The 25,069-nt window shown below is 39.2% G+C and overlaps 1 protein-coding gene across 1 annotated transcript in view; it reads left to right on the top strand.

Moving 5' to 3' along the window:
- The first annotated feature begins 6,160 nt into the window (after positions 1-6,160).
- The window catches only part of wnt3 (wingless-type MMTV integration site family, member 3), a 31,254-nt gene continuing 12,345 nt past the window's right edge, over positions 6,161-25,069 (top strand). The window contains exon 1 of the mRNA XM_055042715.1: positions 6,161-6,518. Coding sequence (XP_054898690.1) covers positions 6,439-6,518 — 80 coding nt within the window. The 5' untranslated portion in view covers positions 6,161-6,438. The remainder of the gene's footprint in view (positions 6,519-25,069) is intronic.

Below are 25,069 nucleotides of genomic sequence, written 5' to 3'. Positions count from 1 at the left end.
TCCCTTGTTTATGAGTCCCCGTCGGGTGAGGGGAGGGACCCCCACCAACTCCAGCTTGCAGGGCCACACATTGTAGAGCTTAAGTGCCCTTTAATTAGGCAGCCCCAGTGTCCGGCCGAAGACCGCTGCTGGTTTGGGCATTATACCGAGCGGCTCACACGGCGACTCAAACTATGGAGAGATGGAGTGTTTGCTGCTCTAATGAAAAAGATTTATTTGGGGGCTGAACTCTTGTCATCTGTCCTAAAAAGTCCAGACAAAGGCATTTGTGTTATCTTTAACAGTGTTCCATTTCCAGGAGATGGATCTCCAAACTGCAGTGGCGTATCACTTCCAAATCTCAATACAGTCACAACAATAAACACAATTTACATCCTACAGACAGAACGCATCATCAGATTGGCCTTCACTTACTGTCATCAGCAGTTAATTACAGAGAATTGCTCAACAGATGGAAGCAACATGAATCAACCATGACTCTGGCTCATGGCTGAATCCACTCTAAAATCCATAGACAAGTAGGCCTCTTCCTCAAACTTAGTCAAACTCTCACAAAATTGTCATTGAGATTTAGCACAATTCTTTATCACAAACGTACAAAGCACAGGATCCGAAGCATAAAGGAGGGAGGTGGACGAGAGGTACTGGGAATTTGCTGAGCTACTCCAACAAAATGAGTAATTCCTGGATGCTCCTTTGTGTGAGGAGCTTACACGATGAGAGCACTGAAAAGAGGAAGGAAAAGAGTAAAATATAGTGAAAGATGGAAAGAAAGACAGACAGAGGGAACTGATGAAAAGGGCGGGATTGGGTATGTTCAGAAACTTCTCGCAACAGCCTCAGTATGTTTAAATACCCTCCTAATCCTGGTTTTATTGGCTGCCTGTGTCCAGCCATGCTATTCGGATTGAGTAGGATTGGTAGAGAGGTGGGGGGCTTAACACATGTCCTTCTTTGTGGTAATACGCTGATTAGGCCTAAGAAAGAGCCGGACCTGGTTATGGCCTTTCTCAGGTCACCCTAGAAACCAGCACGGTAGGGGACCCCAGTGTTTGCCTCCCCCCTTCTCACAGACTCTGGTCTTCTTTTGCAGATATTTCTAAAAAACCGCACCACAAGTGCTGTTCATTTCCAGCGACATGGAGCTCAGTCGCTGCTGCCTTTCCAGGCATTTTTTGTGTTGCACTTGCAGCCTCGACCTGGGAAATGTGGTCTCAATGTTGTTCGGATTCAGACCGCAGACTGATTCCTTCGCCTGTACTCATAAATAAGACCACTGACATTCTCCTAACCTACACTTGGCCCTAAAATCACTGTCTGTCGCTCCCAAACAGCAGCTGTCATCCAAAGCTGAGCTCTGCACATTTCTGACGATGCTGTAACACACAACAGCATTCATAATTACAAACAGACATGCCTCATTGTCAGCACCGCATTGACAATACCACATGTTGACTTGAGCGGGTGAAAAACGATTGGTCATAAAGGACAATACTCCCATCTCAGCTAGTTAGAGGGAGCTTATACGTGTTACACCAGGACGTCGATCCGTTTCTACCAAATTTACCCCCCACATTTCCAGAAGCAGGCGGTAGGTTGAAGGCTACTCAGTCAGTGCCCATTTCCCAAACTTCTTTGTTGAAGGGAAATGAAACACCAAGGGGCGGCTGATGGGGTTTGGGAGGGACCCAACTACTGACTTCTAAGCTATGGTCACTGGGCTCGTTCCTTGCAACAGACACACAATCTACTCTATGGAAAGCATCCACCCATCCACTGAGCTTCACTCTTCGTTCACGTACCTCGGGTTCCAGAGGTTGCTATCAGAGGCCCTTTGGCACCACAACTAAGAGACCTGAGCTGTTTTCCTGAAGTACTAAAGGAGAAGTTGCATGATAACTTGTTGATCATGAGAAAATGCTGAAACTACTTACAAAATTATGTTTTTAAAAAAATACCATATTTAATGATAACCTGTCTAGAAATAAATGTTCCTCCTTAAAATGGTTAAAATTGCTCACAGAAGTAGAAAAAAAACAGATAAACATATTTATTCAGCATTTTATTTTTTTTAAACTTCAGATAGTTTGTTATATTTATTGAAGTAAGACTGAACATCACTGTGAGAAAAAGCTGCCAGCTGCCAGCTTATGTATCTGCTGAGTGATAATGGCGTGGTTGGCTTATTTAAGGAATTTTGCATGAGTCATTTAATTGAATGAAAAATAATGAGCAGATGGAGTACATCCAAAACATTGTCTACATGCCTAGGTCTGACTGCCCAAACAAACTCAACCCTACAGTAAACGCAAAATGCAAAAATGAGTCCCTAAAAATTCTAGAAAGTTACAGCGGACTTTTGTAACTGTGATATAAAAGTGTCTTGTCTGAACAATCAGAGAGCGACTCTACAAGTATAGCTTTACAAGTGGGTGTGCAAGGAGGAAAGCTTTACTCTCAAAAGAAATCCATGAACAATAGATTGAAGTTTGCCAGAGTAAATGTAGCCAAAGACCAAGAATTATAGAAAAAAATGGGTCACCGGAACAGTTAAAATCTTTTCATATAAACCAAACACACAGCATTGCAAAGTGGCTAAGAATGAAAAGTCCTGGAAATAATCAGAGTTCACAATTCTGCTCTGGCTAAGATTTTGGGAGGTTTACATGCAATGAACAGAAAACATTTCACTGCTAAAATTCATTGGTAGGACAAAATTTCCAACTAATGACTCGCTGAAGTTGAACTCATTGCAAGTCAATTTTTTCTCCACATAAGAAACATATCTTGTTAATATCTATTTTAATTCATAGAACAAGATTTGTCTTTGATGTTTTATGTTGAGTAAATCACTTGATGTTTCTGAAATTAAAAATTAAATTAGATCCGTCCATCCATTATCTTACACCTTCTTCCCCTAGTGGGCTTGTGAGGGGTACTGGTGCCTCTCTCCAGCGGTCACTGGGCAAGAGGCAGAGTACACCCTTGACAAATCGCCAGTCCATCGCAGATTAAATTGGACACAAAACATTTCTTCAAAAAGAAGAGAATATTTAATATATTGCATCATTTTAAGGATTTCCGACATGCATGATCCTCATCCTTTTTTATGAAAAAAGTCAGTGAGGTGAGATAGTTCAACCACACAAATTCAATTACTTTTTTCAAAATTCCTAATGCTGCCATAATTTTACCAACTTTACTAAATAATTCTGTTTTAAACTATCTGATCCAATCGGTACCAGCACCACAACAAAGTGAAAGTTAACTCCACCTGGTGTTATGAAAAAGCCAATGGTCAAGCGACTCATACTGTGATTTGAACTAATTATGGTCTGTGCTGACTGATGAATTTAGAGATTGATTTTCTGATATTTTAATACAGCTTTTTGTTAGCATTGACATTCAGAATTTTAAGTTTTGTTGATTTTATCACAAATTAGTTACAACAAAACCTAAGCTACATCCAGATTTTGATGACTTCATTGAACAAGCAGTCACTGTGCTAAAACCTTCTGGCATATTGAAAAAAATGTTGAACCCTTAATGATAGAATCTTGTTGCTGTCCACATGTTTAAATATTTTGTTGTATGCAATGTTTAATAAAGGTAGTTAAAAGCCTTTTAACTTCCACCTTTGAGACAGAAATTCTGGGCTAAAATCTAATAGAAGTAAGTTCTACAGTCTCTGGTGATTTAATACAAAAAAAAGTTTTTCTTTTAAAAGTGGAAGAAACACTGAGTGAAAAAAGGCAAAAATAACTAGAATTTGATATGTCAGTTGTATTCATGGATGTGAAACGCTAGAAATGAAAGCTATTTGAAATATGAAGGATTGGTTGTAGAATCTTTTAGGGTCAAACTCTAATCAGTATGAAATCTTCTATCTGAAGTTGATGATTGAATTTTAAAAAAGAAATAATTGGAAATAGGACCGTGTAAACTCTGCAAAAGGCCTCAAAGTGTCAAGTCAGTCCAATAAAGCACTGCGTTCTGTGTCTCAATTCAACTTTAAATGATGCATCTGCTGTGATGTACAACTGGGATGGGAATCAAAATCTAAGAAGTATAGTGTGCATTTGTATTCAGCCCTTTTATTCTGACACCCAGAACGAACTGTAATGAAATCAATTCTGTTCAGAAATGAACGAGTCGGTAATGGAGTTCATGTTTTTGTAATTCGTTCTGAGTATAAATCCCTCTGTTCAGTGAAGGCGTCAGTTTTGCTAGACAACATTAGAGAGCAAACAGCATCATGAAGAAGAACACAGCAGACAGGTTAGGAATAAAGCTGCTCAGAGGTTCAAAGCAGAACTGGATTACAAAACATTATCCAAAGCTTTGAACATTTTGCATTTAATTGTTGCAAGTATGATTTGATATTAGAAAGGCTGGCACAATGTCTGTCAATTTTTTTTCAGCAAAAGAGCAAAGATGCCCAATGGAACTGCAGAGATCTAGAGCTCAAATATGGGAATACGTTGACAGGACAAGTACTGTTAGGCATACACTTCACACATCTGGATTTTACAAAAGACTGGCAAAAAAAAAAAAAAGAAATTGTTCAAATAACTTTTTGACCAACATGCAAAACATGGTGCAGAGTACAATTAATACTGTGTGGTGGTTGTGGCGACAGCATCATACTGTTGGGAATATTTTCCTCCATGGGAAGAGGAAAGCTTGTCGACAGATAGAAAGATGGATGGTGCAAAATATAGAATGGAAAATTAAAGTCTTGAGACTCAGATTCAGCTTCAAGCACAACAAACAGCACAGAAATTCAGACAGAGCTACAAAGGGAAGGTTTGATTCAAAAAACAGCCAGGTCTGTATCTCTGGAGGTTCAAGAAAGACTTGACATTTATGCTCACAGATGTATTTTATTCAGTCTGAGCTTTTAGCCTCTTTGCTTGAACAAGTTTGATGATACTTTGTTGCAGAGACATGGCCACGCAACATTTCACGTAATGATTTGTCTAAACCTTTGAGATCATCATTTCACAATGCTGCATTAGCATCAAGTGAAACCCCAATAAATTACTTTATTTAAGATTGTGGCTGTCACGTGACAAACTGTGAAAAAGCCACAGCGGTTGAGGCACTGCGTGCAAGTCATTGAGAGTGATTTGACAATCCAGATAACTCATCAGTACAACCGCCTTCCTTTGATCTTCGTCTGGGTATCTTGTTTGCTTTCGGCCTGATCAGTTTCCTTGTGGGTTTATCTCCTGCATGTTCTCTTCAGGCTAAGATCATCTCAAGTGTCCCACCCTCCTCCTTCACCCTCTGTCTCCCTCCTCATCGCCCCCCACTCTGTCCCACGGCTGCTCGCCTCACAGCCCATCAGAATGACAATAGTATTGATGTAAAATGTGTCGCCTTTGGGCCGCTGGAGCACATAACCCCTGCGTGCCGGGCCCAACCACCTCTCTGCTGTTTTATGGCTTTATTGTGGACCCCTTTTGTGCCCTCTTCTTCAGGCGGGTTGGGAGGATAACAGTTTGGAAAATTCCCCGTATGTCTGCACAGGAGAGGGATGTGTGCGTGAGAGTGCAGCGGTCATATCCGGATCAATTAGTCAGGGCACAAGCTTCTGAAAAACAAAACAAAAAGACAAAAAAAAAATACAAATCAATGTCAGCATGTGTGTCAGCAGGTACTGCCAAGCTTCCTCCTAAGTCCTCATCACCTGCCTCCGGCCACTTTCTCGGGGGATTTTTTATTTTTTTTTTCTGATCATGGATTAAACAAGTTGAGCAACAACTCCACTTTACCTTTTTTTTTTTTCATGTTGTCCCTCCCTACACCTCCCTCCCTCTCGCTCTCTTTTTGCACTCTATCCTTTCTCTTCCACATTACCAGGGGGTGGCGCGTGATTGACAGATGGGAACGAATAATAATTTTTTTTTCGTTACCTAAGGCCATCTCCTGTGATTGGCTTGCCAGCTGACATCTCCAAACCTCATCCTACAATCCCCCCCACCCCACCCTCCGCCTCCCACCCCACACCCGCCAACACCACCAGATCTCCACCCCACCCGCCCTCCACTTTAATATTGGGCCTGTGGATGAGGCATCCTGAGGGAGAAAAAAGTAGGGAGAGAGAGGAAAAGATATCTACCTTAGGGAAGAACCTCAGAGAGAGGGAGGGAAGGAGAGGACGGGTAGGAGCGTGTGCATGAGTGTAAGAGACACTTATTCTCTTAACTACTTGGAGACAGACACACTTTCCTGGCCCGACTCAGAGAAAGAGAGGGGGAAAAATAGGAGGAAGATTTTTTTTTTTTTTTTTTTTTTTGGTCAAATATTTCAATTTCCCCCTTCATTCAAGAATTAAGCTACTCCAGAAGCTCTTCATCCTGGAAACTCTTCTTCACTGCCTATTGCAAGTTCTGTGTATTGATCCACTTACACACACTTGACAAGGCTTACCTCATGGATTTGTATCTGATTGGATATTTGCTGTGTGTGTGGTTGTCCAGCTCACGGGTGCTCGGAGGCTATCCCATCTGGTGGTGAGTAAAATGTAAAAATTCACAGTTTTAAGGCATCAGCCTATTGGGTCAAATGATCATTTTCTGAGGGTGCAACTTTCAGTCGACTGCGTGGAAAAATGTTCTCCGGCCCAGTCCAAAGAATCTTAACCTCAAATACTAGTGCAACGGAAAAGGTTTGCCGTGCTTTTTCCCCTCCACACTCTGGTCCATTTATCATTATGGAGCGTGTTGTTCTAAAAAGGATTAATTTTACTTGTGGGAGCATCTAAATTATTCTAAATTATATTTTGCCTTTTAACTCACGTCAATAAATCTGTGAGGGTTCACCAGCTCACCAAAGAGGCAGAACAGGATGCCAATGGTTTTTTTTTTTGTTTTGTTTTTTATGCTTTTTAGAGAAGTCAGACTTCTTTTTCCCTGAACTATTAATAGTTTTCTCATACCAGCGTAGGCACTGTTTAAGGTTTTGCTTTGATAGTCTATAGTGCGTCCCCACTTAACATTTAAGATCTCCTGAAATATTAATTTTCAATTAATACTGACATTCAGAGAAGAAACTGTGCCTTATTTATTTTATTTTTGTTTTTGAAGCATGTTTTGCATCCCAATCACATGTTACAATTAACCACTTTTTTTTCTTTCCACTATTTACTAAAGTAACGCGCCAAAAACTGAAGTTTGTCAGGTTTGTTTCTGCCACCTTTTGATTGATATATAAATATTTATTTTATTTATTTATTTATTTATTTATTTTTCTTTAAAGAACAAAAACAAATCTCTGACCTTTTAACCTCCTATCTGGTCTCCTGTAACATAAACAAGCCCGCGTGCGACAGAGCTCCGTGTCTTTTGGCCCGCTGCACAGAACTTGTCGGAGCTACTGCGCTCCAGTAGCTCCACCAGCATGTGGTCCCACTGTGGTGGCGTCCAAACCGCGAGCATCTTCTTCTGGTTTCGTTTACAGAGCAGACAGCTGCCAAGCACACAGGCCACAGGGCTGAAGCGTTAATGGGAGAGAGGACTTCACGCCCACGCCTGGCTTCAGCGACAGTCACAAGACAACAGTGACAAAGAGCCCGGGATCCTCTCCATGTGAATTACCTGCAGCTGTTCTCTTCAAGGAGCTTACATGACACTGGTGTACTGTTTGAGCCTAAACAATGCAGACTTACCTTTGATTTGGGTACCAAATTTTGACGTGTAGGAGGTGGTGGGGTGGGGTGGGAGGGGCCAGGAGAAAGGAGCGAGACGGAGGGTAAAGATGAAAGAGGATGATGGGGGGCTGTAGCTTCAGGTGACTGGAGCCTAGGTGTCAAACAGGGCTGTCAGTGGCGTCGCCCTGCAGGACACTGAAAGGAGACAAAATGAGGTGGCGGTGCGTCAAGCAGGAGGGTGCAGAATTTCAGCGAGGACCCAAGCCGCGTCTTCTCAGCTTCTTGCTCAGGGGGCTGTTGGGGGTGCGAAGGGAGAGGCAGGGGGTAGGGGAGTGGTAGCGATGACTTGGCCATAAATCCTCAAGCTGAGGCGGGACGAGCTAGAGAGAGTACTGACTGCTACATGCCTGGCTGCCTTCCTTTTTACAAGACGGGCCGTAGAAAACAAAATAGCATACGTAACTCCAGGGATGTGCATTTACACAGGAAGATGAAGTGTCAGAAAAGAAGCATAAAGTGTTAATCTGTCGGTTTTCGAAATGAGGAAAACTTTATAAACTTTATAAACGTCTATCTATCATGTTAGCCAGATAGAAGTTGTCAAAAATGTGAATTCCACTTTTTCATATTTCTTTTTTACAAACATCACTGATTTCATGAGATCAACCAACACAACTTAGCGCATAATAGTGAAGCAGAGGGAAAAGAATTCATGCTTTTATCAACGTTTTGCAAATAAAAACATAGAACGTATGCAGTGCATTTGTATCCAGTCACCCTGAGTAAATGCTTTGCACCTCCACCTTGCCCTGTAATTACAGTTTTAATATTTTTTTCACTTGTTTTTTTCACATGTAGAAGTTGAAATTTCTCCCTCACATCTTCTCAACTTTTCTCACTTTGAGACGTTACAGTCACAAACTTCAGTGGGGATTTTTATTTTTTTTCCAGTCGGTTAGCAGTAAGTTTTATAAATTTTTGCCACTTTTCAAAAGTTTTTACATGTAAAATCTAAAATGTGGCATGCTTATAGCTTCGCCCATTGAAAAATACCTAAAACTCTGTCAGGTGGTAGAACGAGTGTCTATGATCATCAATTTTCAAGTCTTGCCATATATTTTTGATGTTATTTGTGTCTGGACTTTGACTAGGCCATTGAAACACACAGGCTTTGATCTCCATCCCTGCATTTTAGCTCTGGCTGCATGTTTAGGGCCATTGTCCTGCAGAGGTCGTTTGTACTCTCGACCAGATAATCTTCCTGGACCGTTGCAGTGGCAGCGCTGTGTTCCTTGGTCTTTATGATGTTGTTTGTTCTCTGTGGCTTTTGCAGAACATCTGGATTTGTGCTGAGTTTCAATTAGACACCGATGAGGTCTATTTAAAAAGGTGGTTTGATTTTTTGTCTACCATTATTATTGTTATTCTTGTAAATTATGTGCACTTTTTCTTTCACTTTGTGCCTCCGTATAAAATCTAAATACAATGCATTGAATTTTGTGGCTGAAGACGTGCAGCTTTTTTAAGACACTGTACGTGAATCCACAACAAGTAAAACCTCCGACCTGGCTCACGCATCCTGCAAAGATTCTTCAGTAGAAATTGCGCAACAAACCATAAAACAGATATTGTTAAAGGTCAAAAACGTGATAACGTGTTAAGCCGGCGTACTTTACTTTAAGCCGCTCTGACAGAGGGTTTGTCTTTTCTGCAATAATGGTGACGGGTGAAAAAGAATGATGACAGTCACTTTCAACAAAGAATTAACTAGGGTGAATTTTCTCCAATAATATCCATCCAACATCAGCGGCGGTTTAACGCACATCGAGAAGCAGGATGTTCAAATCCGATAACTGCTTTTGTTTTTTTTGTTTTTTGTTTTTTGGTTTTTTTTTTTTTTTGCTTTATTGCCTTCACTTCTGCCGGTGAATCTTTACCAGAAGGAAGGCACACTACACAAAATCAGTTCATTATGCTGCTTCCTGTAAAACCTGGATCCCTTTTGAGTTCAAATTAAAAGTAAAAAAATAAAAATAAAAGACACAAAATAGGAAAAGGCGAGAAATAATAGAAAAAAAGAGAAACATAGGCAACTTCTTAAAGGCAAAATCAAATTTTCTGATTACAACTGGAACATCTCAGCTTTAATAAAACCCCTTCAAAATACCTTGAAAAATGGGCCCCTTCCTTAATCTAGCAGCATTTGCTCAAACACGCACCAAGTGTAAAGGTTTCACTTTATTACAATAACCTACCAAACAAACATTTCCAGATCAGCAAGAGTGGCTTTAACAGGACTCTGGAGTCCATCTCTGGGTTTCAGGAATGTCATTATGTGACAATCATCCCCTCCAAGCCTTCAGTCCCCAATCCCAAAAACTGAGAGGTCACCTGCCTATGGTGAGAAAATCCTCTGCTTGCCGGCTTTTCTGGAACGACTAAGGATGTCCATGTATTATTCTGAAAACTCCTGCGGTGGGTGGTAAAAACACTTCTGGAACATCCAAAAGAATGCTGTTCTTTAGAAACTAAACTCGAAGCAATTTTTTTTTCCATTTCCACAGGGACAGTGAATGCATATTACGTTGCTTATAGAGATAAATGGCTGTGTAACATTAAAATACAACAGCTCTTCTCTTAGGAGTGAAAACATCCACTGCTGTGAGCCGACATGCTCCGCTTCCCAAATCTGGGGATTATGTCCCATCAAGCTGCAAACCAGAAGAATTTGCTACTTGTTTAGCTCAGTGACAACTCGAAATAAAACCCAGAACAAGCCCTGAATTTTATTTATATGCTTTACCTACTGGACTTTGACGCTGGGATTGATGAGAAACCTACAACTTCCCAAGCCATAATTTCACTTTAAGATTTATTTCTATTGATTTTTGTTTTTAGGCTTCTCAATACAAACAGAATGCAGTTCACGTCATTCTAAAGGACAATAGACTACACAGTCCAGATCTTTTGTCAAAAATCAACAGTTCAGGATATTGAAAGTAGGCCTTTGCTTTGTTCAATGCAAAACTGATGTGACAAAAATGTTATCAGTTGTTTGACTATAAGTAAAATATAGAACAGGAAAAAATAAAATAATATTTGTTTGAGGAAACAATGTCAGCACATTGAAAAGTATTAATACTTAGTCATTTTGTCACTAAGAATATGCGTTGGTATGAAATATTTCCAGTGTGATCAATTTGAGTAAAATATGAAATTCCCACAGTATCATAGTAGATTCCACATCAAAAGTGCATAACATAATTTAATTTCTTTTAAAACAAAAATATTATTTATCCATCTATTATCTTCCTCCTACTCTGGCAATAAGTTGCAGGGCCAGCACTCTGAGCAGAAGAGCCCAGACTTTCCTCTCTCCAGCCACTTGGGCCAGCTCATTCAGAGGAATCCCAGTATGCTCCCAGGCCAGCTGAGAAACATAGTGCCCCCCCAGTGTGTCCTGGGTCTTCCTCTGGGTCTCTTCCTGGCTCTGAACACCTCACCAGGGAGGCGACCAGGAGGCATCCTAACAACATGCCTGAGCCGCATCAGCTGGCTATTTTCAATGTGGAGGAGCAGCGGCTCTATTCCGAGCTCCTCCCAAACGACCAAACTTCTCACTATATCTCTATGGGAAAACATAGACAACCTGTCAAGGAAACTCATTTTCACCACTTCTATCTGCAGTTTTGCTCTTTTGGTCGCTCCCCAGAGCTTGTGACCATAGATGAGAGTAGAAATGTAGGTCAGCTGGTAAATTGAAAGCTTCTCCTTCTGGCTCACCTTCACAATCTTTCTTGTTACAAATATTACATTGCTGCTGCTCCAAGCTTTTGGTTGAAGCAGTGAAGTGCTAGGATAGTATCTGTAGTCTGTTTAAATCAAATGTATTTAAAACTTTAGAATAAATTTAGACTAGTAAAACGTCCATATCTGTTTAGGAACCACATCGCTTAAAACCACATTGTATCCGTGCATTACTCAGATTTTTATTTATCTTATTCTTTTAATAAACCAATATGTTGCTGCTGCTGCTGCTGCTGCTGCTGCTGCTGCTGCTGCTGCTGATGATGATGATGATGATGATGATGATGATGATAATATTGTAATTTCTTCCTATTACAAAAGTTACCAGTTTAATATCTGTTGCTTTGCTGTTGGTCCACTTAAATTTCCCCAGTTAGCAACAAAAAGTAACATTTCTATTCTTTTCTATTCCAGATTTTAGCTTGAAATATGCAGAGCATATTGAAGCAAAGTTGCAGAATCAATATGATATTATTAATATTGCAGTTCCAATCTCTTAAGAGGGCTAAGAATAATACAAGATACTTTTGTGTACCTTGGACCCTCAAGTGCCCTGACCTATTCATGGTGGTATTTACAGTTACTCTCCTTTAGTCTCTGCTGATCTGATCCTTGTCTGATCTTGCTCTTCTCATCTAGTGTGACCTGAACTCACTCTTCATGCTAATCAGTATTGCTTCTCGTGAGTTCCTCATCTGATTCTCTAAAATCTAAACATTTCAAAAACTGCCTTGAGTGGGCCATGACTGAGCAACCTCCGCAACAGAAGTTTAGAAACTTGGATATAGTAAATTGTTGAATACTGGTCAACTTTGAGCAATATACAATTGCAGTCCTCAAGACATTTGTTGGATGGCTCAGTAAAAGTAGGCTACAGACCCAGAAGTTGGACACTACATGAAGTGGGGTGTGGAGTGGGGGGCTGTGACAAGGTATATATCAAACACTAATGAGGAAAGAAGCCAACATGAAATTAGTTGGAGAGTTAGTGGTTTAGAGTTTTGTTCTGGAGAAGAATTTGTGAGCGTTACAAAATGTAATTGCTAGGCAGACACAGGATTTTCTCTAAATCTATTTATAGAATAGATTTACATTTCAAACTATTGAAATGTAGCATTTTGATTTTGGTTTATTAAAGATAATGTTGGATGTGACCTAATGACTTAATAATTTTACACATACTCTAATTATGGCAAGTTCAAACAGAGTCAAACTGAATTCATGTAATAAGTAAGACTGGTTTTAAGATTTATTTCTCAATAGGACTGGATGGAATAAGGAAAACAAAGAACTGTGACATATCTCCATCTGCCTCACTCCTTCATTAACTATTTACCATCCTGGAAATGTCTGGCTTTGGTTGAGAGAACAGACTGAGAAGAACTGCTAAAAAAGGAGAAAATAAATTATAAAGCTTATATAGTTTATTGTGAATTCAGATTTGTAAGTGAAGATCTATCTAGTGCATTTATTTCCAAAGTATTTTTCAGAGTTTAATCTTTTGGTGCGCTAAAAGTAAAATTACAAATATTGTTCACAACATCAATCCAAACAGACAATAACACAGTATTGCCTCAGATTTTAATGTTAAATGTATTTTAGCCTAAGTTTGCGTACTGTATCTACCATGAATCGTTGGTTATTCTGAGTTTCTGAATAGCAAAATTACTCAAACCTTCAAATATTTTAATCTTAAAAGCTACTTCAGAATGTCTTGTCATAAGGATCAATTTAATTGTATTGTGCCAAGAGAGCATACCTGTGATTAGCAAAAATGGCTAACTATGCAAAAAGTATTAAAGTGACGGTATAGCAGTCAGCCAAGCAGGATGTTTGTTTTGTTTTTTGAGGGTTTTTTTTTTTTGCAGACATCATCCAAAAGGGTTATTCAACAGCTGTCCTAATTTCTTGAATGTGTTCAAAATGTTTTTGTTTTTTTTAACAAAAACTTTACAGCCAAAGTGAAACAGCTACACTCAACAATATGACTGACTAAAGGTTTTTTATTATTATTTGTACATCAGTTAATTGGAGTTTATTGCACATATTCATCTAAAACATGAAACATGTGACACACTCTCCAGTCAAACTGGAGCAAGGTGAGAGCTTCAAAGGCTTCTGATATTTCAAAGCACTGAAGGTGAGTCATGATCTTAACAAACCATCAAAGGACAAGCATCGTGCTTCTGAAGGAAATGACAAACTCCGTTGCTACACAGCCATTACAGTAAAACACAGAGCAGACAGCTCCTCAAAGGAAAAACAACAATGACCAGGGGCTAAGACATCATAAGAGGACAAGCATGGACACCCCCCCTACTCCCCCCCCCCCACACACATATGCTTTATTTGAAATCTTCTAGCTGATCTCACTGACATGAGATGTTATAAAGGTTAAGTATTAGCAAAATACATTTCATCCAACATGTTTGTCAGTGGCAAAGATGTTCAGATCACACCAATGATCAAAACCGTCAAGTCACTGACTAGAAGCACAGCTCAGCCCAGGTGGAAATATTTTAATTTTGATTTTGACATACAGACACCACCCAGTATATTAAGCACGTCTGTTTAATTGCTTGTTACTTCAAAACATGAACCAGCCTATCATAAGACTCAATCCATTTAGGCATCTAGACATTATGGTAACTTGCAGAAGATCAGCCTGAGTAACAGAATCCAGAACAAAGAAGGAGTGAGTAGTAGCTGTTCTAAATATTTAAGGAACTGTTTATTTAAAGGGATCTTTTTTCTTAGCTGGGTTTACACAGAATCAATGAAAAAATATCCGGTGACGAGCAGTTGTGTCAACAAAAACGCCTTGACATAAGGTGAAAATGGGCAGACTGATTTGAGATGATAGAAAAGGAACAAAATCCAAACAGGTGGGTCACAGCAGCATTATTGAGTGCCACTCCTCTATGAACCAGAAACTGAGCAGCAGACTATTCCAAAATTGAACTGTAACAGATTGGAAAAGTCTCGATTTATGTCGCAACATTCAGTGGACACCATCAGAATTTGGCCTAAATAGCAGGAGTATGTCGATTAGTCCAGAGTTGTGTTACAGACTCAATCTGTTGGTGTGATGGAGTGAGCATCGATAGAACCCATAGCCAACCACAATGTTGTTCTTGACATTGTCAATTGGTTACTTTCTGTCCGTCCATCAGTCCTTCTGTTCATCCCTGTATCTATTTGTCTATCAAGATTGATATGACAAGAAACCTTCTTAATTGTGCTTATAAATAAAGTAATTATACAGAAACAAAAAAACACAAATTTCTCCATATGATTTGAATTTGTTTTAGATTTTCAATTGTTTTAGTAATAAAGTACAGTCCAAGATTATAAGCCTCCACCCACGGTGAATAATACAAAAAGAAGCTAAGCTCCAGATCCAGGTCTGGATCCAAATCAACAGTAAATTTATCACCTCTTAGTTGGGACATGCCTAACCTGGGGTAAAACATTTCTATGCAAATAAATCTGCAGCACTTCTAGTAATTCTGCTAAATCAGGCTAAATTGAGCAACTTGGAAGAGACAGCAGCAAAATCGAAAACATGCGCCGAGAGTTAATCCCAGAAAGATAGCAGATTGTTAGATTTGGAGCGGGGTTTTCCTGGGTTGGGCTATCACCTTTGCAAAATATGTGAGAACTGGCAGGCTGTCTTCTCCCAATATTTTTTCTAAAGTTTCACACTTTTTTTTTCAGCTAACCACCCATGAGAAAGTAAGCAGCAATCGGCTTTTTTTAAAATAAAATTCATAAACATGATGTTTTAAATTTTCATAAAGAAATTCCAGGCGTGCCATTCCAAACAATCCATCGTGTTGCATCAGATGCTGCTAACGATTCATGCAGTCGTGCCGACAATCTGCTCTCATGACTAATTCACAAAATCCTGCTATTCCGTTGCTCAGTCTGAGTCTAAGGGTCGGTTTTGTCAACCTGCTTCATGTTTAATTTTGATATGACTTTACTGATGCCTTGCAGAGCTGCTGCTACTCTCAGTTTCTTATGGACCAAAAGGTCCTCAAGTTTTGCAATCTGATCACTTTCCCTACTTGCAGATGGAGTCTTGAATCAGATGAGAGCTTTTTCTCTCAACTTCGATTCAAACGTCAGCAGAGAGTGGCAAAGACAAAGAACGACATGTTCCGAAACCTTTGTTTTGGAGCAGTTCTGTCATTTTTAAAAATCTGATCATTCAGCAGCATCTGGACAATAAATAAAGCGTGTCAAACAGAAGCAGCAAACAGAACAATAAAACTTGGACAAATTCCAGCCTCCATCAGAAAAAAAGATCTATCCTCAGGGGGAGGTAAGGAAGCAACTTTGCTTGTTCCACTTACTCTCCTTCAAATGACTTTTTCCTTACTTTCCCGGATTCTGCTATGGGATTTCTATATGCGACTTTGATGGCAATGCTTCCAGTGCACGGTACCTTCTGCGCCTCATGGTGTCCTCCGGGCAAATCTGACAAAACTGCGCGGCGGCGTCGACATATAGAGGTAATCCGGAGGTGGATCCAAGTTTAATGCAAACAATGTTTTTGCAGTCTGCTGCTGCACAAGTCTTCTCACAGAGGAACACACCAGGGGCTTGGGGCTTCAGGCACAAACCCAGAATAAGCCAACATTATTAATAACTTTTCTTAAAAAGTAAGTTAACTTATTCAGACATAGCTCAGAGCAACTGGCGCCCGTCATCAATATTTGCTGTGGGCAAACATAATGAGATTCCAAAGTATTTCATCAAATTCAATGCCAATGTCAAATCTGTTTGTACAAGCAAAGTGCTCTCAGAACAACTCAAGAAGAAACTTTAAGGGCAAGCTAAGTAGCAAACAACACATGGTGAAAAACAAAGCGATCAACCGATTCCCAACAATCCACTGGACGCATGTGGCAGTGCATTTCTCTGCCCTCTGCTGGACATATGGACGTTGTATTGGGCTGCAATTGCCTTTAACAGGCAAAGCAAACCACTGTGGCTAATGCAGCAACTTTGTAGCTATAGTCACTGACTTCAGGCTTCAGATGTTCTCAAAAAAAGAAATCAATAGTAAATCTTGTGACTTTTTCTGGTATTACTAGAGACTCCTAGAGACTATCTTCCTCTATGTACTTGACTCAAGCGGTGGGCTCTGCCATGGGTGTCTTTCTCTTGTCCAAACTCTCACAGCGACTGAGTCCTGATACCACAGTCCCTCCCAGCTGGAGCTGGAGCTGCAAACATGCCGCTGGATGATCTGCTTTAGGATGTGAACATGAAAATCTGTTTGTCTAGAATAAATCACTCTGTTTGTACTATGTTTTTATATGATCAAATATATATAATTAATATGTAATAATTATATTGCTGTGATTTTTTCCCCCAAGATTTTTAAAGCCCAACGAATGCACAATTTACAAAAAACAATATCATTAACTGTTTTACTGTGATGTGTTGTTGCTCAAGAAAACTGAATTTATGAAAACTAAAAATTTGTTTTGTTTTTTCCATTTGAAGCCTTCAACAGTGCCCATTGCAAAAACATAAAATTACATGCAGATGGCCTGTTATGCAAGTTAATCAATAATAGCTGTTTACCTATTTATTCCCACGATGGCTTATCAGTGTGTCCAGCTTATCTGTAGTGAGGCATTTGCATTAAATATTAAGATAAATGACGGTAAAACAAAAAGATAAAACTGCTCAAACTTGCTGTATTTCAATTAGCTGTAGACTTAATATTACAGTTTGATTTATTGTGTTCTAACAGCAATTTGAGACTTTTCTCTTGTAAAACATCTCAGATTGAATGTCTGTCAGATTGTTGTTATTGGTGTCGTTCACAAACTGTACATGAAGATAGTTTTCTTTGCAAAGCTTTTTACATGAGTTTCCAAACTTTAGATTTAAAAGCCAAAATCAAAGTGGCTTATTAAAAAAAAAAAGAAAAACATTTTATAATTGGAAAAAAAAAACCAAAGTCCAAAGATACTGAGAAGGACTGATAATGAACTATATGGATCTGAACTACGACTGCATGTGACTTCAGCTGTGAATTATGTCCAAATGAGATCTACATGTAACATCAGCTACCACTGCACAATCTACTTCATGAAATTGGATCAAGCTTTTGGGTTGACACCACCTATTTTCAGAAGATTGAGTTTTCATTTTGGTTCTGTGTGGGAAAGTTGAATCATAAAATGTGACTGTAATCCCTAATCGAACCAATAGGAACTCTGAGTCATTTCCTTTCAATAAATACAACCTATTGGAATCAAATATTCACATTAGTTATAATAGTCAAAGTAGATAATAGAAACATTCACTCGTTGTCAAAGCAGCCATGAATTGACACATGGTCAGTACCAAATGTTCTTCAGTCCGTTATCTACGGTCCGTGAGCAATACATCAACGGTACAAATTCCTGAGTAAGTATCTTGACTGCTGTCTCTCAAAGAACCTTAGAAAAGACACATCACACACTAACTTTTGTAATGCATTGCTCATTACACAGACACACCTACATATGCCCAAATGCACATAATCACCTTGACTCATGTTGTGTCTTCACATAAACAAAATTAACACTTCAGAGACTCTGAAGTGAGATTATATTTATGTTGGAGCACGTTGTCTCGGAGGGTGTCGGTCCGTGCTTTTATGATGACTGCCTTGTGATTGCCTGATATTTAGCTCTTCAGCAAGGTGTGTGGTGGAATCCCTTTGCTTTATCTCTGTGGTTTCCAGTGGCCCATCATGCGTTCACACCACCCCAGTTTTTGAGACTGAGAAAACCCCCAACCAAGCTGTGAACTTCCCCCCCAAGGGCAACGGAGGCCCCATCCAAACAAGTCTGGGCACGCACCTCCAGAGTCCTGCCGTTTGCTGCCTCTGCGCCGCTCGTCTGTTCCCCCTGCAGCAGATTTCCTCGGCATTCTGCCTCTCAGGAGGTCTCCTCGCCTGCTGCTCCTTCCCTCAGTCAAGACATGTTGCTCGTGGCTTCCGAGAAGTGAGGCAGAGCAGGCGGGATCAGCACGGCACACATGTGGTCTAACTGCATGAGTCTGCGTGTGTGTCTGTTTGCACAATGAACCTCATAAACCCTCAGGGTTAAGACTCTCATTAGCACCTAGCCAAAAAGATATCCCTTTCATCTCAACTGCTCTTATGGATCAAGTGAGGCACATCGTTTGCAAAGGAAGAAAAATGGGCTTGTCGATCCGCCGCTTGTAGTTCAAGCACGTCCACCACAAACTCTCATGTGGTTGGTAAATTAATTTTCGAAATCTTCAATTCACTGACTGGGCCAATGTTGTCGTAGTGGTGGGAAAGAGGTTTGGTTGAATGAATAGGAAGACTGAGTTTCTGTTTTACTGTAGATAAAACATAAAGCTGATTTTTTCCTTTAAGAAGGGTCTTCATCAGCAGTTTTTGAGGCTGTCTAAATGTGTCTCGTTGTTTTTCTTTGGACACTGGTTGCTTTTTACTAGTAACATGAAAGCATAGCACATGTATTGTAGTGTATGCATGCATACAAAGTGAGGAAAGGAAACAGACAAATGAAGAATTTTTTTTTTTTTCTTAAAAGCTAGAAAAAGTGAAAACAAGAAGTTTAACATCGAGTTGAATCTCATTTTGCCTTAGGAATGGTTTGAAATCCTCTTAGTATCAGGTTAACAAGGTGTCAGAAACATTCTTGAGAGATTTTAGCCCAAATTCACTTGCAATTTGCTGCAGATTTATTGTATATCAACAACCTTTCGCAACCTCCCAAACATCCTGAGATCTGTTGGTTGTAGAGACCAACATTCAAGACATTCAAGGTTTTTATTGGTGCTAAATGGCCCAAGGTTTGCAAAGAAAATACACCCGGACCATCTCATCACCAATTTCAGCTAAAATCAGTGATACAGAGCAAGCTGAATCCAGGTTATGCCAAAATTTGATTATTGCATCTGAAATCCAGGTTCATCAGGCCAGCCGACTTTTTCCACAATCTTGGCGTTGTCAAATTTTGGTGAATTTCTCTTTAAGTTTTGTGACAGACCTGGCCTGTGGCTTGGGCTTCTACTGCTGTGGCCCATCAGCTTCATGGTTTGACGGCAAGTTATCAGCTTCAAACAGCTGTTTGCTAATTGTTGGTGCTAAAATTTGACCTCTTAATCAAAGTGTGTTATCAATTTAGGGACGTAGTTTTAATAGACTGAAAAAAAAAACCCAATCTATTAAAGCAGGCGCTGGTCATTTCATAGCTACAGTTTTTGTCAGTGTGTACCTAAAAAGGTTAAGTAAGAAGTGATCTTGTCACTTATGGGATGTTTCATACTGACCATGTGTCAATTCATATTTGTTCTCATTTTTATGACCCATTATTGTAATGAAAATATATATCTACAATGAATAATACATACATACATACATACATACACGGATACAAAATGCTTTATTAAGGGGTACAAAATGTAAGTAAAGGCATTACATAGTTATGCCTATGTAAGAAATAAGAGTAGAACCTGGAAATTAACTGAAAGCCGTGTTTAATCCCTTCCAGATCAAACTTTCAATCTGTGATTTACTTTTGTTCTGCAGTGCATAGGATTAGTTGACAGGTGTTGACATTGATTTAGGGGGATAGAACTCAACCCACCCATGTCAAGCCTTTGATCGCCACAGGAAGACACCACACAGAGGTGTTCATCTAGTTTGAGAAATATGTTTTTCAGGAGGATCAAACACAGATAGCATCTGGAGGATGGCGCATAACAGCTTAGCTTGCTTTATTTAGCTCTTAATGCATTTGCACAGCTTGCATGTACCACATAAGAGAGGTTAGTCATATATAATGGAGCACAGGTGAAATGCTAAACACATATTAAAGCTGTCTACTTATTGGATTTACAATTATCATCCCAAGATATCAGAACTGTAAATGATAGATTCTTATAATTTGGCAGTCTCTTATGATTCAAGTGCATTCATGCCGCACATGGCAATATATCTTTGGCTAGATCACACACATATAATGCCTCTGATATGCACTGCTTATAGAGATGTTGGCCACCAGAATGCTATGCGTCACAGATAATAGTAGGAACGTCGTAATTTAGAAGTGTGGGTTATAAGAGATAAATGACATAGCTGTCACAATATTAGATCAAAATGATCTTAGCTGTTTTGGTCTAAAACTGATAACATTCTGAGCCGAGTTTTGTGATTCTGGCTGGGGAAACCACCTTCTTCTATCTACAGAAAGAAACAGTAGTTTGCAAACAGGAAGGCCATAGAGATCACAGCTGATTTTGTTTACAGTTTGGGTCAGAAACTTTGAATTCATCTCCTTTGACATTTTTTTTATTTTTTTATATAAGATTATAAAAATTTAGAAACCAGGTCAGGGTTCAGCAGAGTCAGAATCAAAATCAGAATACTTTTATTGTTGTCGTACGAAAGCACAACAAAATTCCTGTCAGTACAGCCCATCCAACCTCAAGCAACCTTAAGGACTGCAGTGCTTTACGTCCTTCACAGTAGCTCTTAAATGCTGTGTCAACATTGTGCAAAAGTGAACAGTGTATTGAAATATAATCCTGAAAAAGCTTACAAAACTACCTTCAAAGAATGACAGAAAATATTTATTTTGTTATTTTTGTTTTTTGTTACCATGCTGTAAACAATGAGTTTTATTTAATTTTTGCATTGCCACTAGCTGCAAATGCAGTGCACACAACTGAGAAATAGAATATTTAGTTACTCTCTCATTTTGCAGATGATTATCTCTGTCTTTGTAAAAATTAGCTGAAATAAAATCTTAGTTTCTACATTTTGCCAAAATATGACGAGATTTTATTTAACAGGCATGTATAAAACTTGAAAAGCTTTTTTTTTTTTCAATTAAAAAAAACATAGAAAAAAAACTATGGTTTTTACAGCTTAAAGATTTTTTTTATTTAGTGTACTGAAGAGCAAAAGAGATATTTGACTGTAAAGGTTCCTGAATATATCAAAACGTTTGACAAAATGTCAAACTCTTGATTTTCAACATTACATCCATTTAGTTCCATTTAACTTCCAAGTTTGTTTTTTTTGTTAGAAGTTTGTAGACAAATTAACATCTCTTTTAATTTTTTAAGAATTATGCGACTGATTGATTCCTACAATTTAACATCGCTTCATATTGAGGCACTGTGCAACTTATGATCAAAACCATTGTGAAAGATTACAATAAACTCAGAATAAAACAAAATTAAAAAATAGGGAAAGTTTAAATCTTTTGCACGGGATTCCAACTGGGTAACTTTGTTGTGACACTACTTCCCACAAATGAGAAATTAATGGGCAGTAACCAAACCAGCAGACAGTGTAATTGGGGTCCTTAGTCAGAGACCCATCAGACGGAGTGAAGTCAGCAGCACATGAACTGTGTGATGTTGGTGGGATCAGGGCAGGCAGATGAGATAATGTGGCTGCGTATGCTCGGGTAAGCGTGTGACAGGAACACGACTGGAGATTGATGAGTTGCTAACTCTGCACGACAGCATCTCAGCCGCCGCATTTTGAGAGTTTCCCGAACTTTAAGAACCTTGAGGCAGACATTCCTGATGAAACGTAAGAATTGTTTGTTGTGTGTCTGTGTCGATCGTGCCAGCAACACAAGTGGTTCTCCGGCTTGTTATGGCCTCATCATGTTTCATTACAGCAGCTGTAGAGGCAAAACAGCCTGGTCTCATGTTTACAGTGTTGAGCTCTGACACCCCGATGCAACAAAGCACACTTTAGATCAGAAACTATAAAGGCGAACATTTCATTAGGATGACTTGACCTTTTGTGTCAAGGTGGGGCATTCATCTGTCAGAGTAAGCGCCTGCTGTGATTGGGTTGCACCCTCTGGGACGTTGCTGCTCTGAGCCCAACAATTGTTCTCAGACTTTTCCCGTCGTAATCCATCTGGATTCCTGAATGATGGGGCATCTTGTGACGTTTTCTTCAGCACTTCGTACCCTGTAAATGTTCTCATGTAATGTTTTGTGTGGCCTGGCAGGAATATCTATTTCCCTAGAACATTTTTTTTTTCCTTTGGTCACAACAAACTTTAATGTATGTCACAGAGATTTTAAGAGAGAAATATGAACAAAGTAGTGTGGGAAAAGTGTGCAAACATGATTTCTTGTTGCTTTCGTTCATCATTTGCCTGTTCAGTTCAATTAAGTTGAGTTACGAAGTCGAATTTAGCAATAAATGTCCTGAAGAGCCACATTACCGATTCAAGGCCTATAAATCCCTCTAATCAGTCATATACCATTGCTGTAAAACCTTATCTGTCAAAAGAAGAACAGCTGGTTGAATCAAACTATAGACTTTGCAATAATCCTTCTTTGTAAGCTAGTCTTACAAAGAGGAAGCACTGTGGAAAGGAAGCACTCTCTTTTAACAGGACAAGCTTCCTCCCCACAGTTCAGTGCAGTACAGTGGACTCTGTGGAGGAATGGCAGGAATTGTCTCTGTTAGTTATATTGTCTAGGAGAGACCAGGGCACAAACCATGTGATAAATAATAAATTATGTAGCTCATTTACTGGATTGGTCCATAACAAAGTTAAATGTTATGTGCAAAGAAATAATGGTTGCCCTGTCAACAGATTCTCTCACATGACTTTCAGATCAAGGATTGGATAGAAAAAATGACTCCACAGCATGATGCTGCCCCTTTTTCTTTTTTCTTTTTCTTTTTTTTGGTGAGGAAATATTTTTGCTTATATTTTTGCATCAAATATTTTGATGTTCAAATCTAACTTTTATAATCTAACTTTTTCCTAAACTTCTCCACAACTTATCTCTGACTTGAAGTTTGTTCTCCTTGCTCTTCATGATGCTGTTTCTTCATAAATGTTCTCTTGAAAACGTCAGAGACCTAATTCTAATAACGAAACATCTGAGGGAAATTGGACATACAGGACTCAAAATCGAGGAAGGAAATTAAAAGGGACTGAATACAAAAGAACACATTTTGTTCCTTTCTTATTTGTAGATCACTTTAAGACTTTGAGTGGGCCTATCACTTAAAATACCACTGAAATCCACCAACGTTTATCATTGTAAAAGGAAAAAAATGTTACAAATACATGGCATGTTCCTTTACTAAGCCTACCTGAGAGGTTTGAGCTTCTGGAAGAACCTGTGCTGTTCTGTTTGAGCATGTTAGAAGTTAGGCACGACCAACATGTTTCTGTCTCATTTTGTTTAAAAGAAATATAAAGCAATTAAAATTAATTACCTGATTGAAAGTGTAATAGTTCTTGGCATGATTCCCCAGTGATTATTCTTTGTTTAGGCACATCTGCAGTAGTCCTCTGGTATGGCTCATTGCTTAAGACGTGACTTTTTTTTTCTTTTTTTTGTCTATTACAAGTGAAAAAGCAACACAAATGGTTGTTGCTGAAACACCAGCTCAAGCAGCAAAACCACAAATTAACAATTTAGCAGCAAGGATGATTTTGCACAAAGGGGACATTTTTCAAAGTGAGGAAACAGGTTGTTGTGTTTCATTAGTCAGATCTGAATATTTGTCTATGCTAAGAAGTGAAATATATATATGTATATATTTTAAATCAGTGTCATCCATGCTCTGGAGTGGGACTTCCCCTCCTGATGTAACAAAAACAAAAACAAACAGAAACTCTTAGTATAAACTTTATTAATAAGCTCATCGAAACTGGAGGCAGTTTCCCCCCTTGCTGCTGCAGGATTTTATGGATGCTGCTGTGCTTTGTTTCCAGATTCCAGGGAACTGATAAGGATTGGCATGAAGATTGATTAAATGATTTTAAGTACCCAGAGAGGACCCAAAAATGCAGAAACATTCAGGCCAGGATTCGAACCCATGGCCTTCTTGCTGCAAGGCAACAGTAGACGAATATTAACAACAGACAGGAAAAGGATTCACTTTACAGAAATCTGCTTGTCAACACAAACATTTATAGTTCCAGACACCGTACTGCGTCCGACGTGTTAATGAAAAGCTGAGTGTAAGACAAAAACTGCGGCAGAAGAAGATTCAGAAGCAACACGAGTAACCGCAGTACTGATAGGGTTGTAAAGGAATGCTCATTCAAGAGTTTGGAGGAGATTCAAAAGGTGTGGACCTCACACAGATGTTTCCAGGACGAGGAGTACAACTGTCACATTCCTTGTGTTCAATCATTCCTGAAACAGAAACAATGTCAGAAGCGTCTTACCTGGGCTATTATACATTTACTTTGATCCCAGAGTTTGGGGAAAGAGTAGAGAGGCACAAACTCCAACCAGCCAGAGTTTTACAGAGATGTTTCCACTGTCAGTGATAATTTAGGGTGTCTTGTCAACTGCTGGTGTTGATCCACTGTGTTTTATAAAGTCCACAATCAATCTACCTAGAAATTTTAGACTCTAAATTAAACCTATACTTCTGCTCTAGGGAAAAAAAAAAACGTTCGTCTTTTTGAAAAACGACATTTTCGGGTTTTATGAGCTGTAAGCAGCAATTATTGAAACAAACAGAAATATGTCTGATTTGGAGTTGCTTAAAAGCACATTTTGAAAAGTGTTTCATTTTTACTTTAGTCTTGAACA

Source organism: Poeciliopsis prolifica, unplaced genomic scaffold (assembly GCF_027474105.1).
Source record: "Poeciliopsis prolifica strain line A6 unplaced genomic scaffold, Auburn_PproV2 SCAFFOLD018, whole genome shotgun sequence".
NCBI classification, from domain to species: Eukaryota; Metazoa; Chordata; class Actinopteri; order Cyprinodontiformes; family Poeciliidae; genus Poeciliopsis; species Poeciliopsis prolifica.
The sequence above is the reverse complement of the archived record's forward strand: the minus strand, read 5'-3'. Positions and strand labels throughout refer to the sequence as shown.